Below are 15548 nucleotides of genomic sequence, written 5' to 3'. Positions count from 1 at the left end.
CCATTCTGTATAATTCTGGCCCTTCTTTGGACACTGTTTTAACTAACCTCCAGACAAGCTTCAATGCCATACAACTCTCCTACCATGGCCTCCAACTGCTCTTAAATGCAAGTAAAACCAAATGCATGCTCTTCAACCCATCACTGCCCGCACCTGCCCGCCCGTCCAGCATCACTACTCTGGACGGGTCTGACATAGAATATGTGGACAACTAAAATACCTAGGTGTCTGGCTAGACTGTAAATCTCCTTACAAACTCACATTAAGCATCTCCAATCCAAAATTAAATTTAGAATCAGCTTCGTTTTTCACAAGAAAGCATCCTTCACTCACGCTGCCAAACATACCCTCATAAAACTGAACATCCTACCTATCCTCGACTTCGGCGATGTCATCTATAAAATAGCCTCCAACACTCTACTCAACCAATTGGATGCAGTCTATCACAGTGCCATCCATTTGTCACCAAAGCCCCATACATCACCCACCACTGCGACCTGTACGCTCTTGTTGGCTGGCCATCACTTCATACTCGTTGCCAAACCCACTGGCTCCAGGTCATCTATAAGTCTTTGCTAGGTATAGCCCGCCTTATCTCAGCTCACTGGTCATCATAGCAGCACCCACTTGTAGCACGCCCTCCAGCAGGTACATTATATCTTACTGGTCACCCCCAAAGCCTATTCCTCCTTTGGCCGCCTTTCCTTCCAGTTCTCTTCTGCCAATGACTGGAACGAACTGCAAAAATCACTGAAGCTGGAAACCCATATCTCCCTCACTAGCTTTAAGCACCAGCTGTCAGAGCAGCTCACTCTGCACCTGTAAACAGCCCATCCAACTAGCTCATCATTATACTGTATTTATTTATTTATCTTGCACCTTTGCACCCCAGTATCTCTACTTGTACATTCATCTTCTGCACATCTACCATTCCAGTGTTTAATTGCGAATTGAGTAGTAAGAGCAGTTCAAGCTCTTGCTGTACAATATCTAGCAACTGCTAGAGACATGTTTGCTTCTCTGGCTAAAATTCGCATATCTGAGTATTCTTTAATGTAGGTGAATAGTAACAGTTGAATAAGATGGCTACAAAGTAACGTCGTAAAGTATAGAACACCAGACTAGCTAGACTAAAAAGGCAGATCAGGAAGATAAAATGTTGTTGCTAGCTTCAGTCAAAGAGTGCCTTGGACCCTCTTGTTTGGTAAACTACTTTGGAATCCAAAGCCCCCTAGTGTATATACTAGAGGTCGACCGATTATGATTTTTCTATGCCATTATCGCTACTGTCACGGCTTTCTTCTGTTGAAGGAGAGGCGGACCAAAACGCAGCGTGGTTATTTTGATACATCTTTAATCAAGATGAAAATAGAACAATATATAAAAACGTGAAAAACCGAAAACAGCCCCATCTGGTGTAACAAACACAAAGACAAGAACACTCACCCACAAAACCCAACACAAAACAGGCTACCTAAATATGGCTCCCAATCAAAGACAATGACTAACACCTGCCTCTGCTTGAGAACCATATCAGGCCCAAACACAGAAACAGACAAACAAGACATCCAACATAGAATGCCCATTCAGATCACACTCTGATCAAACAAAACATAGAACATACAAAGCAAACTATGGTCAGGGTGTGACAGTCCCCCCCCCCCAAGGTGTGGACTCCGGCCGCAAAACCTGAACCTATTGGGGAGGGTCTGGGTGGGCATCTGTCCGCGGCGTATGGTGCCTGCTCAGCGTGTCTGGTCACCGGTACGCCGTTTCGGGCCAGGGTATCCTGCGCCGGCTCTGCGTGCTGTGTCTCTGGGGCGCTGGGAGGGTGCACTGCGTCCTATGCCTGTGCTCCGCTCGTGCCGGGGAAATGTGGGAGTGGAGCCTAAGGGAGAGGTGCGCGTAGTAGGCACTAGATCTCCCGTGCTTACCCACAGCCCGGTTCAACCTGTGCCTGCACTCTGGAGGGTCCGGGCTAGAATAGTGATCCAGCCTGGAGAAGTAGTGCCAAGGCTGCGCTCCAGTGCTCCCCCACAGCCCGGTCCTTCAGGTGCCTCCTCCTAACACCAAGCCTCCTGGAGGTCTCCCCAGCCTGGTGGGTCCTGTGGCAGCCCCACGCATCAGGCTGTCTCTCTGTCTCCTCCCTACAGGTGTTCCCGCCTGTCCGTCGCTGCCGGAGTCTCCCGCCTGTCCGTCGCTGAAGTCATAAACAGCTGCTTCCAAATGCACGAAAGTGCTGTTTGAATGAATGCTTACGAGCCTGCTGGTGCCTACCATCGCTCAGTCAGACTGCTCTATCAAATCATAGACTTAGTTATAACATGATAACACACAGAAATACGAGCCTTAGGTCATTAATATGGTCGAATCCGGAAACTATCATCTCGAAAACAAGACGTTTATTCTTTCAGTGAAATACGGAGCCGTTACGTATTTTATCTAACAGGTGGCATCCATAAGTCTAAATATTGCTGTTACATTGCACAACCTTCAATGTTATGTCATAATTACGTAAAATTCTGGCAAATTAGGAGGCCCAAACTGTTGCAAATACACTGACTCTGCGTGCAATGAATGCAAGAGAAGTGACACAATTTCACCTTGTTAATATTGCCGGATAACCTGGATTTCTTTTAGCTAAATATGCAGGTTTAAAAATACACTGCTAAAAAAATAAAGGGAACACTAAAATAACACATCCTAGATCTGAATGAATGAAATATTTGTATTAAATACTTTTTTCCTTACATAGTTGAATGTGCTGACAACAAAATCACACAAATGATCAATGGAAATCAAATTGATCAACCCATGGAGGTCTGGATTTGGAATCACACTCAAAATTAAAGTGGAAAACCACACTACAGGCTGATCCAACTTTGATGTAATGTCCTTAAAACAAGTCAAAATGAGGCTCAGTAGTGTGTGTGGCCTCCATGTGCCTGTATGACCTCCCTACAACGCCCGTGCATGCTCCTGATGAGGTGGCGGATGGTCTCCTGAGGGATCTCCTCCCAGACCTGGACTAAAGCATCCGCCAACTCCTGGACAGTCTGTTGGTGGATGGAGCGAGACATGATGTCCCAGATGTGCTCAATGGTATTCAGGTCTGGGGAACGGGCGGGCGGGCCAGTCCATAGCATCAATGCCTTCCTCTTGCAGGAACTGCTGACACACTCCAGCCACATGAGGTCTAGCATTGTCTTGCATTAGGAGGAACCCAGGGCCAACCGCACCAGCATATGGTCTCACAAGGGGTCTGAGGATCTCATCTCGGTACCTAATGGCAGTCAGGCTACCTCTGGCGAGCACATGGAGGGCTGTGCGGCCCCCCAAAGAAATGCCACCCCACACCATGACTGACCCACCGCCAAACCGGTCATGCTGGAGGATGTTGCAGCCAGCAGAATGTTCTCCACGGCATCTCCAGACTCTGTCATGTCTCTCACATGTGCTCAGTGTGAACCTGCTTTCATCTGTGAAGAGCACAGGGCGCCAGTGGCGAATTTACCAATCTTGGTGTTCTCTGGCAAATGCCAAACATCCTGCACGGTGTTGGGCTGTAAGCACAACCCCCACCTGTAGACGTCTGGCCCTCATACCACCCTCATGGAGTCTGTTTCTGACCGTTTGAGCAGACACATGCACATTTGTGGCCTGCTGGAGGTCATTTTGCAGGGCTCTGGCAGTGCTCCTCCTGCTCCTCCTTGCACAAAGGCGGAGGTAGCGGTCCTGCTGCTGGGTTGTTGCCCTCCTACGGCCTCCTCCACGTCTCCTGATGTACTGGCCTGTCTCCTGGTAGCGCCTCTATGCTCTGGACACTACGCTGACAGACACAGCAAACCTTCTTGCCACAGCTCGCATTGATGTTCCATCCTGGATGAGCTGCACTACCTGAGCCACTTGTGTGGGTTGTAGACTCCGTCTCATGCTACCACTAGAGTGAAAGCACCGCCAGCATTCAAAAGTGACCAAAACATCAGCCAGGAAGCATAGGGACTGAGAAGTGGTCTGTGGTCACCACCTGCAGAACCACTCCTTTATTGGGGGTGTCTTGCTAATTGCCTATAATCTCCACCCGTTGTCTATTCCATTTGCACAACCGCATGTGAAATGTATTGTCAATCAGTGTTGCTTCCGAAGTGGACAGTTTGATTTCACAGAAGTGTGATTGACTTGGAGTTACATTGTGTTTAAGTGTTCCCTTTATTTTTTTAGCTAGTGTATTTACTTCTGTGTATTGATTTTAAGAAAGGCATTGATGTTTATGGTTAGGAACACATTGGAGCAACGATACGCACCACATCGATTATATGCAATGCAGGACACGCTAGATAAACTAGTTATATCATCAACCATGTGTAGTTAACTAGTGATTATGATTGATTGATTGTTTTTTATAAGATAAGTTTAATGCTAGCTAGCAACTTACCTTGGCTTACTTCATTCGCGTAACAGGCAGGCTCCTCGTGGAGTGCAATCAGAGGCAGGTGGTTAGAGCGTTGGACTAGTTAACTGTAAGGTTGCAAGATTGAATCCTTGAGCTGACAAGGTAAAAATATGTCGTTCTGCCCCCGAATAAGACCGTTAACCCACCGTTCCTAGGCCGTCATTGAAAATAAGAATGCGTTCTTAACTGTCTTGCCTAGTTAAATAAAGATTAAATAAAGTTTTCTTTTTTTTGTAATCGGCCAAATCGGTGTCCAGAAATACCGATTTCCGATTGTTATGAAAACTTGAAATCGGCCCTAATTAATCGGCCATTCCGATTAATCGGTCGACCTCTAGTATATACACTACACAAGGAAGACTTCCTCTCTAGGTGGAAGGCAACAACGATTTGGACAAAAGTGCATGCTGCCCCAATAAAACTGACTCCGTCAATCAACGAGCCACCTTCATGCTGAGGGAAGCATCATAACCATAGGCTAGGCTGCATGAATGTTTGGCCCTGTCCGGGGGTGTCCTCGGATGGGGCCACAGTGTCTCCTGACCCCTCCTGTCTCAGCCTCCAGTATTTATGTTGCAGTAGTTTATGTGTCGGGGAGCTAGGGTCAGTTTGTTATATCTGGAGTACTTCTCCTGTCCTATTCGGTGTCCTGTGTGAATCTAAGTGTGCGTTCTCTAATTCTCTCCTTCTCTCTTTCTTTCTCTCTCTCGGAGGACCTGAGCCCTAGGACCATGCCCCAGGACTACCTGACATGATGACTCCTTGCTGTCCCTAGTCCACCTGGCCGTGCTGCTGCTCCAGTTTCAACTGTTCTGCCTTATTATTATTTGACCATGCTGGTCATTTATGAACATTTGAACATCTTGGCCATGTTCTGTTCTAATCTCCACCCGGCACAGCCAGAGAAGAGGACTGGCCACCCCACATAGCCTGGTTCCTCTCTAGGTTTCTTCCTAGGTTTTGGCCTTTCTATGGAGTTTTTCCTAGCCACCGTGCTTCTACACCTGCATTGCTTGCTGTTTGGGGTTTTAGGCTGGGTTTCTGTACAGCACTTTGAGATATCAGCTGATGTACGAAGGGCTATATAAATAAATTTGATTTAATGAATGTGAATGGATAGCACACCTGGATAATGCAAAAGTGTGTTGGGTTTGATGTGCTTCTCAAAGACTTCTTGAGCTTCCTTGACAGTGGAAAATGTGTGCGTTGTGTTTTGGAAGGTCAAGAGGACTTTTGCTGGGTGGATGAAGATGCATCTCTTTTTTAGCTTGCGCAGCTGGGAGCTCACCTCATTGTAGGTCTCCCTTTGTTTTAGCAGTTCGGCACTCAGACTTACAATTAAAACCTGTAAATGAATCATTGGCAGTGCAGTCAGTGGAGACCTATTCAACCGAAGTGGAACGTTTGGAGAGGACAGCCAATGCAACAGTGGTGCAATTTTATAACCTGGAAACGGCAAGGTAGGCTCGAAAGGATAATCAAACTACTAAAAGAGAAGACAGAATCACTCAAATCATTCCCGTAAATTCAATGTGCAGGTCACAGGACTTGAAACTGGTGTGGAAGTGGGTAACCCAAATGCCTTCATGGGCAATATTTTCAATGAACTGTTTGTTGAAGCAGGAGAAGCTGGGTCCCATGCCACTGATTAACATTGTGTATTGCACGGGTCCTCTCCGGAACGGATCTCGGTGTATGATTGTACAGATCCACAGCTTTGAAGTCAAGCGGGAATCGGGAGTCTGACCTCTGCAGGGAAGAGGATCAGCATATACCCTTAAATTAAAGGCAGAGGTAATCTCCTCACAAACAATCTCTGTATACAGTAGTAGCGGCCAGCTCTTTCTGTTGAGAGATGCCATGTTTCCACAGTTGAATTGTAGATAGACAAATTCTTGTCACACAATGAGTGTCCCACACCTTAATATGATGTTTAGTATTGACAAGTTTTACAAAATAAGTCTGCTAATTCATAGTAATTTGCAAAAGAAAGCCATGAAAAGACCACGTGTTTCAATGCATGCCACTGGAACTGGAACTGGAACTCCAGACTTGTGGTGTTATTTTATTTTGATCCTCTATCTTTGGTATGCAAGAGTGTTTTACATTTCCAATGGACATCACTATCATTATATACCCTTACAACTGTCCTGTTTTAATAGGGTTCATCCTAATACGTTTTTATTTTTTGCCTCAAATAATGTTCAGTGGAACCGCTACTGCACTGTGTATGCTTGCCTTATAAACTGTACATTGAAATAAAATATACTCTGAACCAACCCTGTGTATGTGACTGACTGGGTCATCTGCATGCCACAAACATATATACCTGCCTGATGAGCTAAAGCCTAAAGTCTTCAGCTTTCAGGCAATGTTACTCATCACACAAGCATGATTTAGCAAACCATCCCTATTACACACACACACAGAAATAAAATAAATGTTGAACCACATAAAGTGGTGTATTTAATCCACAGTAGGCTATTCCCTCCTGACTCCAGCCCTGTGTGTATTGTGCATATAGGTAATGCTTTTGTGAAGGTTGAGACAGCATCAGCAGGATCCTTCCATTATCATATCATAGGAGAAACCTGCAACAGCATGTCCCAGTCTGCTGCCACTTAATTACCTTCAGTCTGCCTGCAGGAAACTGGCTCCCAGCCAGGTCTACTCTCAAGAGGGCTAGGAGACACACACACACACACACACACACACTGGTTTCAATTTACCAAGGGACAAATATGAGCTTACACAGGGGCTCCCTCCCAATACTTCATATAATGAGTAAGCATCTTAGGCTGGGCTACTAAGAGTTGTGTGTGAATTATAGCCTATTTGCCGCAGTAAATGTGGAATGCATGCATAAATGCCCAAATAATACACACAGGAAAATCCTCTGCATCAAGAGAAGCATTTTATAACAATAAAAAGGCTCTGATCATGTTTGTTGTTAATTACATCAGATCCAGGCAGTCGAGTGAAGGTGATTAACAGACAAGAACAACCTAGGATGCTACCTCCATGCCATAGCATTACACATATTACACATCACTGCTCTTACTTGTGAAGAAGCAGTCCCTATTCCACTTGTGTAATAACAACAAAACATACAACTCAATTACTAAACATTTACTATGAAACAACATAATAGGGAGATCAGATTTAATCAAGGAGGGAGACATGATGAAACCACTCCTGTTCTGAGGATTTGGGGGAGACACTACAAAGGGTTTATCAAACGAGGTGACGTCACTACATTTTTGACAGCCACTTCCTGGTGTTATTTGTTGTGGCAATACCGTGGATTTTGCCTAGACTAGACACAGTTCATGTCAGAATTGACAAGAATGTACTTTTTGTAGGTTAGGAGAATTCACACACCAGGTTACGATAATCAATGTCACAGGTTAGGATAATTAGGTCAAGGTTAGGAAAGGGGTAGGCTAAAATAAATCAACTTTTGACGTATATTTGACATAAACTGCATCCCATCTAGCGATGAGCAATACTGTGGCACTGAAACGGTCAGCTGCACAGATCAGGAACAAGGAAGACACATCGCTACTAGATACCATACATCTTTGAAGCGTGCCTGTACTATCGGCAGGGAACAGATAGAAAGGTTGAACAAGTTACGGATTTCACGCTGCTTCAGAACGCAAGCTTGGTCTCGAACAGTAAAGCTGGTGGCGCGATCTGTCGCGATGTTGTAAACCATGGACAGCAGAATAAAGTAAGAGGCGAGTTTATTTACTTATATAGATTATACATAACACTGTTTTACGGATCGTTATTAAAAGTGTGTGAATTGTATAACAACGTATGGCGTAATTTGGGATATATATATATAGTTAATAATGGAATGATTTAGCTGGCTGTCTGGCATGCGCTAGCATTTGGGTCAGTCTAATGCTGTCTCGCGCTAGCTGACCAATTAGCAAGCCTGCTAACGGCTAGCCATACATCTTCATCACGTTGCTAAATTAAGTAGCCTGTTAGCCTAGGACAAAGCTCACCGATATTCTAGTATTTAACGGTCCTAAAGTAAACAATATCATCTGGTATCAATACAGACTTTTAGGTACAAGGCATTTCACCACGAATGTCAGCTACCGCTAGCTATCATCATGTTATTTCTCGGCCATCAAATTAATCACGCGAGAATCCAATTGCTTTGATGTCTGGCCAGCTCACAGAGCGAACTCGACAGATGATTCCTTTATATGAACTGCTTCATAACGATTTATTGCTACGATTTATAGTTAGCTATGTTGCATATATTGTTGATGTAGCTAGTTAGCAATTGTTGCATACCATAAATTATGTTTGTACACATACGTTTTTTTTGCCCCTAGCTAAAGTCATAATCTCGTTTTTTTACAGCGAGATTCCGGAAAGGACGTTTGATTTGGTACTACAGATTGCATGCCCAACATCAGAAAATGAAGGTTGGTAAGATAACGTGAGCATGTTTGTGTTACAACACAAATCCTTATTGATTTGCCCTGGATGGAGAGGGAGAAATGGACAGATCTGAATATAATTTCCCCCCTCTGCCTAGTTATTATCATACGTACACTGCCAGACAATACTACCAAGACACATTAGAAACAGAAACGTTTAAAAGCTGTGAATAGCATGCACATTTAGGTTAAATACTAGGAAACTCTTAGATTGCAGATAACAGACATTACTGAGAGTCGCATTCTCACCAGACATGGCACAAGTCAGAGTCCACGTTGGTACTGTAAGCCCTAGGCTACAGTGGAGGTGGTGAGTAGGTAAGTCTGTGGGGTTATTAGGCATGGCCCAAGACTACCAGACTGTTTCACCAATATAACAGGCTTACAACAGTTAACAGACTGACATCTGTTGAAGATCTAAGGATAGGTTAAAGGTTGGAATGTTGACTAAGAAACTCACACTTAGTTGGGAGCATAGATTCCAGTGTTTGGAGTCTTATTTCACCTTCTCTCACAGGGAGTAGTTGTTTTATGAAAGTTTTTGCATTATGATCCAGATCTACCCCTTTTCATTTTCTTGTGACTCACCAAATAGATCATTCTAACATTTTTTTTAACCACAACAACCCAGGTTCCAGCAGCGACTCCCAACAGAGACTGTTTTGGGTCCAGTCCAGGCCATGAGCAGCCAGCATCAGCTGTTCTTTATATATGTGATTGTCAAACATTCCACCAGTCGAACAGAAAACACAAAGTGCTTAGAATAACCAAGGAATGATTCTGACCAATAAAGAAGGGTTCTAACTTTTCTGAGTAGCCCATGGGAAACAAAACAACCTATATTTCACATTGATATCCAATGTCCACCCTTATGTCGAATATCAGGTAAAAACAGTTGTACATATTATACCAGCTCTCTCGTTTTCCCTCTCAGTCCTGACATTAAAGAGGTGTTCTGTGGATGGTTCAGTGGTGCAGCTGCTGAGCTGACCAGAATAAAGGGAAACTTATCCTTGGACCTAACGAAGATATTAGATTTAAAACCAAACTCATAAACCTTGGGCCTGTACTGAAATAACTGGCTTCTCTCTCAATGATCCAGGGTCAGACTCGTATCCGGAGCCAGACTCTCAGGAGCTCACATCTACATTACACTCCCCTCAGCTCCCATGGAACAACCAAATGCTTATACCTCATTGGATAAGTGTGCTGCTACAGCCGAATACTACCTCCTCATTGGACAGGAGAGTTGTAGGGTACAGGAAGTGGGTTATGATGTGGATGAATGGCCAGGCATTAGGAGAGGTTGTTAGGCTCACAGGAGATCCAGAGAGATATATTTGTTGCAAGTGGAATCTTGTGATTTTGACAGGTTGTTGTTTTAGAAAAATGGGTTTCGGATATCAAAACAGGGAATCGACCAAACTTCCAATTTTTATTGATTTCCCCCTTTCCTTTAAAATTGGCCTGGGTTCTAGTCTATGGGGATGTGTGGAATGTTACGTTTCTTTTACGCTGCTGCTTATGAATGAAATAGATTGTCTTGTTTTTAAGATATTATTAAATTCAGATTGATGGATTTTGTGGGAGCATGAAATGTGTACTTACTATAGGCCTGTATTGAGGTATTAGGTTGCTATGGTGATGCTGAGCTCTACTGTGTGCTTTAGACTCGGTTCCTCATGACATGTTTGTCTTGTTGTCTTTGTGTGTGTGTGTGGTATCAGATAGTGTTCTTTATGAGTCATAATGGACAGGCTTTGGCCTAGCTGTTTGAAACTTCCTCTATTACTCTAATTTTATCATAAATGGCCATGTTCTCATAGCTAATAACCTAAATGCAGAAGTTGTTCTCCTCATATTTCAGCCTCTTCATGTTACTATTTTTCATAATGGAAGAAGTTTCACTTCCAACTAGTTAACGATATCACAGAAGGTTTTAGTGGTGATGTAAAAAAAAAAAGGCCCATTTCAATTTGTCTGGCTTGCCATTCCAAATAAAATTTCTAGCCCCTTGATATAATTGTTCAATCTGATTTTAAGAGCTATCATTTTGATGGCCATAATAAATAGATATGCCGATAGTGGACAACCTTGTTTTACTCCTCTTGACAGTATGATACTTTCTGAGAAGTAGCCATTATTTACTATTTTACACCTAGGGTTAGTTACTATACATAACCTTAACCCATTGTATATGAGATTCTCCAAAATGTAAATATTCTAAGCATTTATGTATAAATTCCAGTCATACTTTATCTAAAGCCTTTTCAAAGTTAGCAATGAATACCATGCCTAGTTTCCCAGATTTTTCATACACTGAAGTGCAAGGGGCCTCCAATTTTAAAAATTAAGTGCGGAAATGTTGCAGGACATGCAGGTGCAGAGGTTGTGTTTGTACAACAGTTGATAGTGTTCCAGAGAGCTTTTGGCAATATTTTCAAAATAATACCTATTTATATACTTTTCAAAAGGCTTTATAACTGTTCAATGAAAAGAAAATGCATTGGAGCAGGCAAACCTGTCTATTCAATAAAGATTTAGTTTGGGGCCTTGTCAGCCTCGGCTCACAATTGCCAAGATCGAACTGTCAAAGAAAGCTGAAACGGGTATATTCTTGTAGCCCTTCCCTGGGATATACCACTGTCAAAACGACATTTAAATAACCAAACTGGTATTCAATTTGTAATTACATTGTATAATAATAGTCTAAAGCAGATAATCATAACCCATCCATAAAGGAACTTTAATTCACAATTAGCGTGCACTTGTAATTTTAATAGGTAGGCTTATCATCCGTTTGACACCGATGAGGAGCTCCAGCAAACAAGCACATTTATTTGAAATAAATCTCCAACGTCGTATTTCAAATGTTCATGTGCACTTTAAACATCTCAGAGGAGAGGAAATGGTCAATTAAATGCAATAAAGTATGTATAATGTATATAATGTGTCGTGGGCCTCCCGAGTGGCACAGTGGTCTAAGGCACAATGTACGCTGACACGGTCGCCAGGTGTATGGTGTGTCCTCCAACACATTGGGTTAAGTGGGCATTGTGTCAAGAAGCAGGGCGGCTTGGTTGGGTTGTGTTTCGGAGGACGCGCGGCTCTCGACCTTCGGCTCTCGACCTTCGCCTCTCCCGAGTCCGTACCGGAGTTGCGGCGATGAGACAAGACTGTAACTACCAATTGGATATTATTATTATTTATTTATTTTAAAAATAATAAAATAACCAAGTTAGTCGTCGCATCCCACAGTCTGTTGACAGCTGCTATTATACCAGTTATGTTACGTGCATCTGTCTACAAGAGATTACACCTAGTGTACCCCCATTTGTCAATCCGATGTCATTAAATGTGGGCTACATTTAATTTAATAAGGGCTTCATTCATTATTTGAATTATGTTTATCAGAAGTCCAAATTAATAAAGTCCTTTATAAAATCGAATGTAGCTTACGTTTAATGGCATCGGATTCACAAATGGGGCTTAGTAGTGCGTCTTCGCCACATGCCTGTAGAATAACCCTGTTAGAATGACCGTAGGAAGGCTATAGGTAGGCCTAGGTCTGTATGTATTTTTTTCTCCTTTTGCTGATGGGACAGTATGGTAACCTTGGTCAGCAGAGTAGACCCCTTAGTCTGCTGTGTGCTGTGTGCTGCCTAGTGCCGCTGCCTATTATTAGCCTACATGGCTGTTACAATGAGCAGTTCCCTGTTCCCTGGTAGCTGAGAGAGGAGAGGAGAACAGTTGTTATGTAGTAATCATTTGAAGTCAGATCCAGTACATGGCCAAAAGTGGACACCTGCTCGTCGAATATCTCATTCCAAAATCATGGGCATTAATATGGAGTTGGTCCCCCCCATTGCTGCTATAACAGCCGCCACTCTTCTGGGAAGGCTTTACACTTGATGTTGGAACATTGCTACGGGGACTTGCTTCCATTCAGCCACGAGCATTACTGAGTTCGGGCACTGATGTTGGGTGATTAGGCTTGTCTCGCAGTCGGCATTCCAATTAATCCCAAAGATGTTCAATGGGGTTGAGGTGAGGGCTCTGTGCAGGCCAGTCAAGTTCTTCCACATCGATCTAGACAAAACATTTCTGTATGGACCTCGCTTTGTGCACGGAGGCATTGTCATGCTGAAACAGGAAAGGGCCTTCCCTAAAATGTTGCCACAAAGTTGGAAGCACAGAATTGCCTAGAATGTCAATGTAGGCTGTAGCGTTAAGATTTCCCTTCACTGGAACTAAGGGGCCTAGGCCGGACCATGAAAAACAGCCCCAGAACATTATTCCTCCTCCACCTAACTTTACAGTTGGCGCTATGCATTCCGGCAGGTTGCGTTCTCCTGGCATCTGCCAAACCCAGATTAGTCCGCTGGACTGCCAGATGGTAAAGCGTGATTCATCACTCAAGAGAACAAGTTTCCCCTGCTCCAGAGTCCAGTGGCGGCGAGGTTTACACCATATTTAGGGAGTTGCTTTAGGACTTGGTCAGGTGGATTAAGCATGTACCAATTTAGGTCACCTACCAGGACAAGTATAAGGTGCCAGGAGAAAGCTTAGGGCAGGTAGTGTACCTGCTGGTGCTGATGGTGGACCAAAGATTACAACTCCCATCACCTTTGGAAGATCTGTCTTTCTGAAAAAGGTTATAACCAGAAAGGTTAACATCAGTGTTCAAAAGACTCTTTCTTAACCACGTCTCAGTAATGACCAATACATCTGGATTTGAGCTGTGAACCCACACTTTCAATTGATCTATTTTAGGTAGTACGCTTCTAGTGTGCAGAAAACCCATGCTTTTACAAAAGCAGAAATCAGTGAAGCAGAGTACAAGTCAGAATTGGGGATAGCAACAATAGATGGGCCAGGGTGTACATGCACATTTCCAGACATCATCAGCAGTAATACAGTCAGGACACGGCAGAGGACAGGGAGAGCTCTGTGTTGTTGTTTTATGACATTTGAATGTGTATTAGATGGAAACACAGTCTATTTGTACAGCAATTGCATCAGGTAACATGAATACAAAGCTGGCAGAGGTGGTTAGAATTAGATGGGAGTCCAAGAGTCCGTGTAACCAATAGAGAGTCAGATTACCGAATGTGGGAACACTGTCTTCTGTCCCACGGTTGGGTAAACAAGCAAGTTCACAGTCAACAAAGCACGCAGGAGTCATGAAGCAAATAGCATAAAGCACAATAAAAAATATAACAACTTGGGGCTAATCATTTTAAGTTTAGAGTCACTCTCCCCAACAGTGCATGTGTTCTGGAGGCAAGTGAAAGCTTAGAGAGAGGACGGAGTGTGGTGGGGGTACCTGTACCAGACAGAGGGAGACAGAAAAAAGGAGTTATTTACATAAGTATTCTGTCAGACTCGAAATTGAGCTCAGGTGCTTCCTGTTTCCATTGATCATCCTTGATGATTCTACAAGTTGATTGGAGTCCACCAGTGGTAAATTCAGTTGTTTGGACATGATTTGGAAAGGCACACAGCTGTCTTAATAAGGTCCCACAGTTGACAGTGCATGTCAGAGCAAAAACCAAGCCATGAGGTCGAAGGAATTGTCTTTAGAACTTTGATACAGGATTGTGTCGGGGCACAAATCTGGGGAACGGTATCAACACATTTCTGCAGTATTGAAGGTCCCCAAGATCACAGTTCTCCATCATTCTTAAATGGAAGAAGTTTGGAACCACCAAGACTCTTCCTAGAGCTGGCCGCCCGGCCAAACTGAGAAATCAGGGGAGAAGGGCATTGGTCGGGGAGGTGCAGTGATGAGATAAGATCGAGGGGAGAGGAGAGACAACGATTGATTCTATGTACAAAAGGTTGCATGTTCGAATCCAGCGATAAAGTTGTTTTTTATGTTTTTGTTTTAAGCCTATCCCAAACTTTAAACCCTTACCTTAACCATTTGGAGTTAATGCCTAAACTTAACCCTAGCCTTAAAAATGTGGAGTTAATGCCTTTTCTTAAACACTTCGAAATAGGTATTTTGGAACATCTTCAAAATTTTACATTTGATAAACATGGATGAATTCTGACGTGAGACTGTGAGAGCTTGTTGGCCTGAGGATGCCCGCAGCATCATCAAGGACCCCACACACCCTAGCCACAAGCGGTATCAGAGCATGAGGTCTGATACCAACATGCTCAGTGACAGTTTCTATCTACAAGCCATCAGACTGCTGTACACTTGAGCTGGACTGACCACCTGCGCTGACTCTCCGCACCTTAGCACACAGATACTTACACACCCACACAGATACTCACTCACTCATGCTACACACACACACATCACAACTGCTGCTACCAGACTCTTAAATACTGCACAATCTAAACTCTTGTCCTCCAATCCCTCTTCCCCAAAACATGTGTAAATATTGGACTATCAATTGAGTGTTCCTGTATTATAATTATGCTAAAATGTTTATTCTACTGAGCCATGTTCATATTCTTTTCTTTTATTATTCCTTACTGTTATTGCATTGTCGAGAAGGAACCTGCAAGTAAGTATTTAGTTGGACAATGTTTATCCTGTACATACGTCTTATAAAACTTTAAACAGCCTATATGATTCACACCCTCCTACCGCTCTGTCTGTCCTCTGTTGTATGTGT

General features: G+C 43.4%; 1 protein-coding gene across 6 annotated transcripts in view; it reads left to right on the top strand.

Moving 5' to 3' along the window:
• The first annotated feature begins 7744 nt into the window (after positions 1 to 7744).
• The window catches only part of LOC115145297 (DENN domain-containing protein 1B-like), a 180323-nt gene continuing 172519 nt past the window's right edge, over positions 7745 to 15548 (top strand). For 5 of the 6 annotated variants that reach the window (XM_029686763.2, XM_065003186.1, XM_029686761.2 and 2 more), the window contains exons 1-2: positions 7745 to 8186; positions 8837 to 8901. In XM_029686763.2, the coding sequence (XP_029542623.1) occupies positions 8170 to 8186; positions 8837 to 8901 (82 nt within the window). In that variant the 5' untranslated portion in view covers positions 7745 to 8169. Of the gene's footprint in view, positions 8187 to 8836; positions 8902 to 15548 lie in introns of those variants that run through there. The other variant, XM_029686762.2, reaches the window with a different exon arrangement.

The sequence above is a fragment of the Oncorhynchus nerka genome, linkage group LG17 (assembly GCF_034236695.1).
Source record: "Oncorhynchus nerka isolate Pitt River linkage group LG17, Oner_Uvic_2.0, whole genome shotgun sequence".
Taxonomy (NCBI): Eukaryota; Metazoa; Chordata; class Actinopteri; order Salmoniformes; family Salmonidae; genus Oncorhynchus; species Oncorhynchus nerka.
This window is presented reverse-complemented; position numbering and strand designations above follow the sequence as displayed.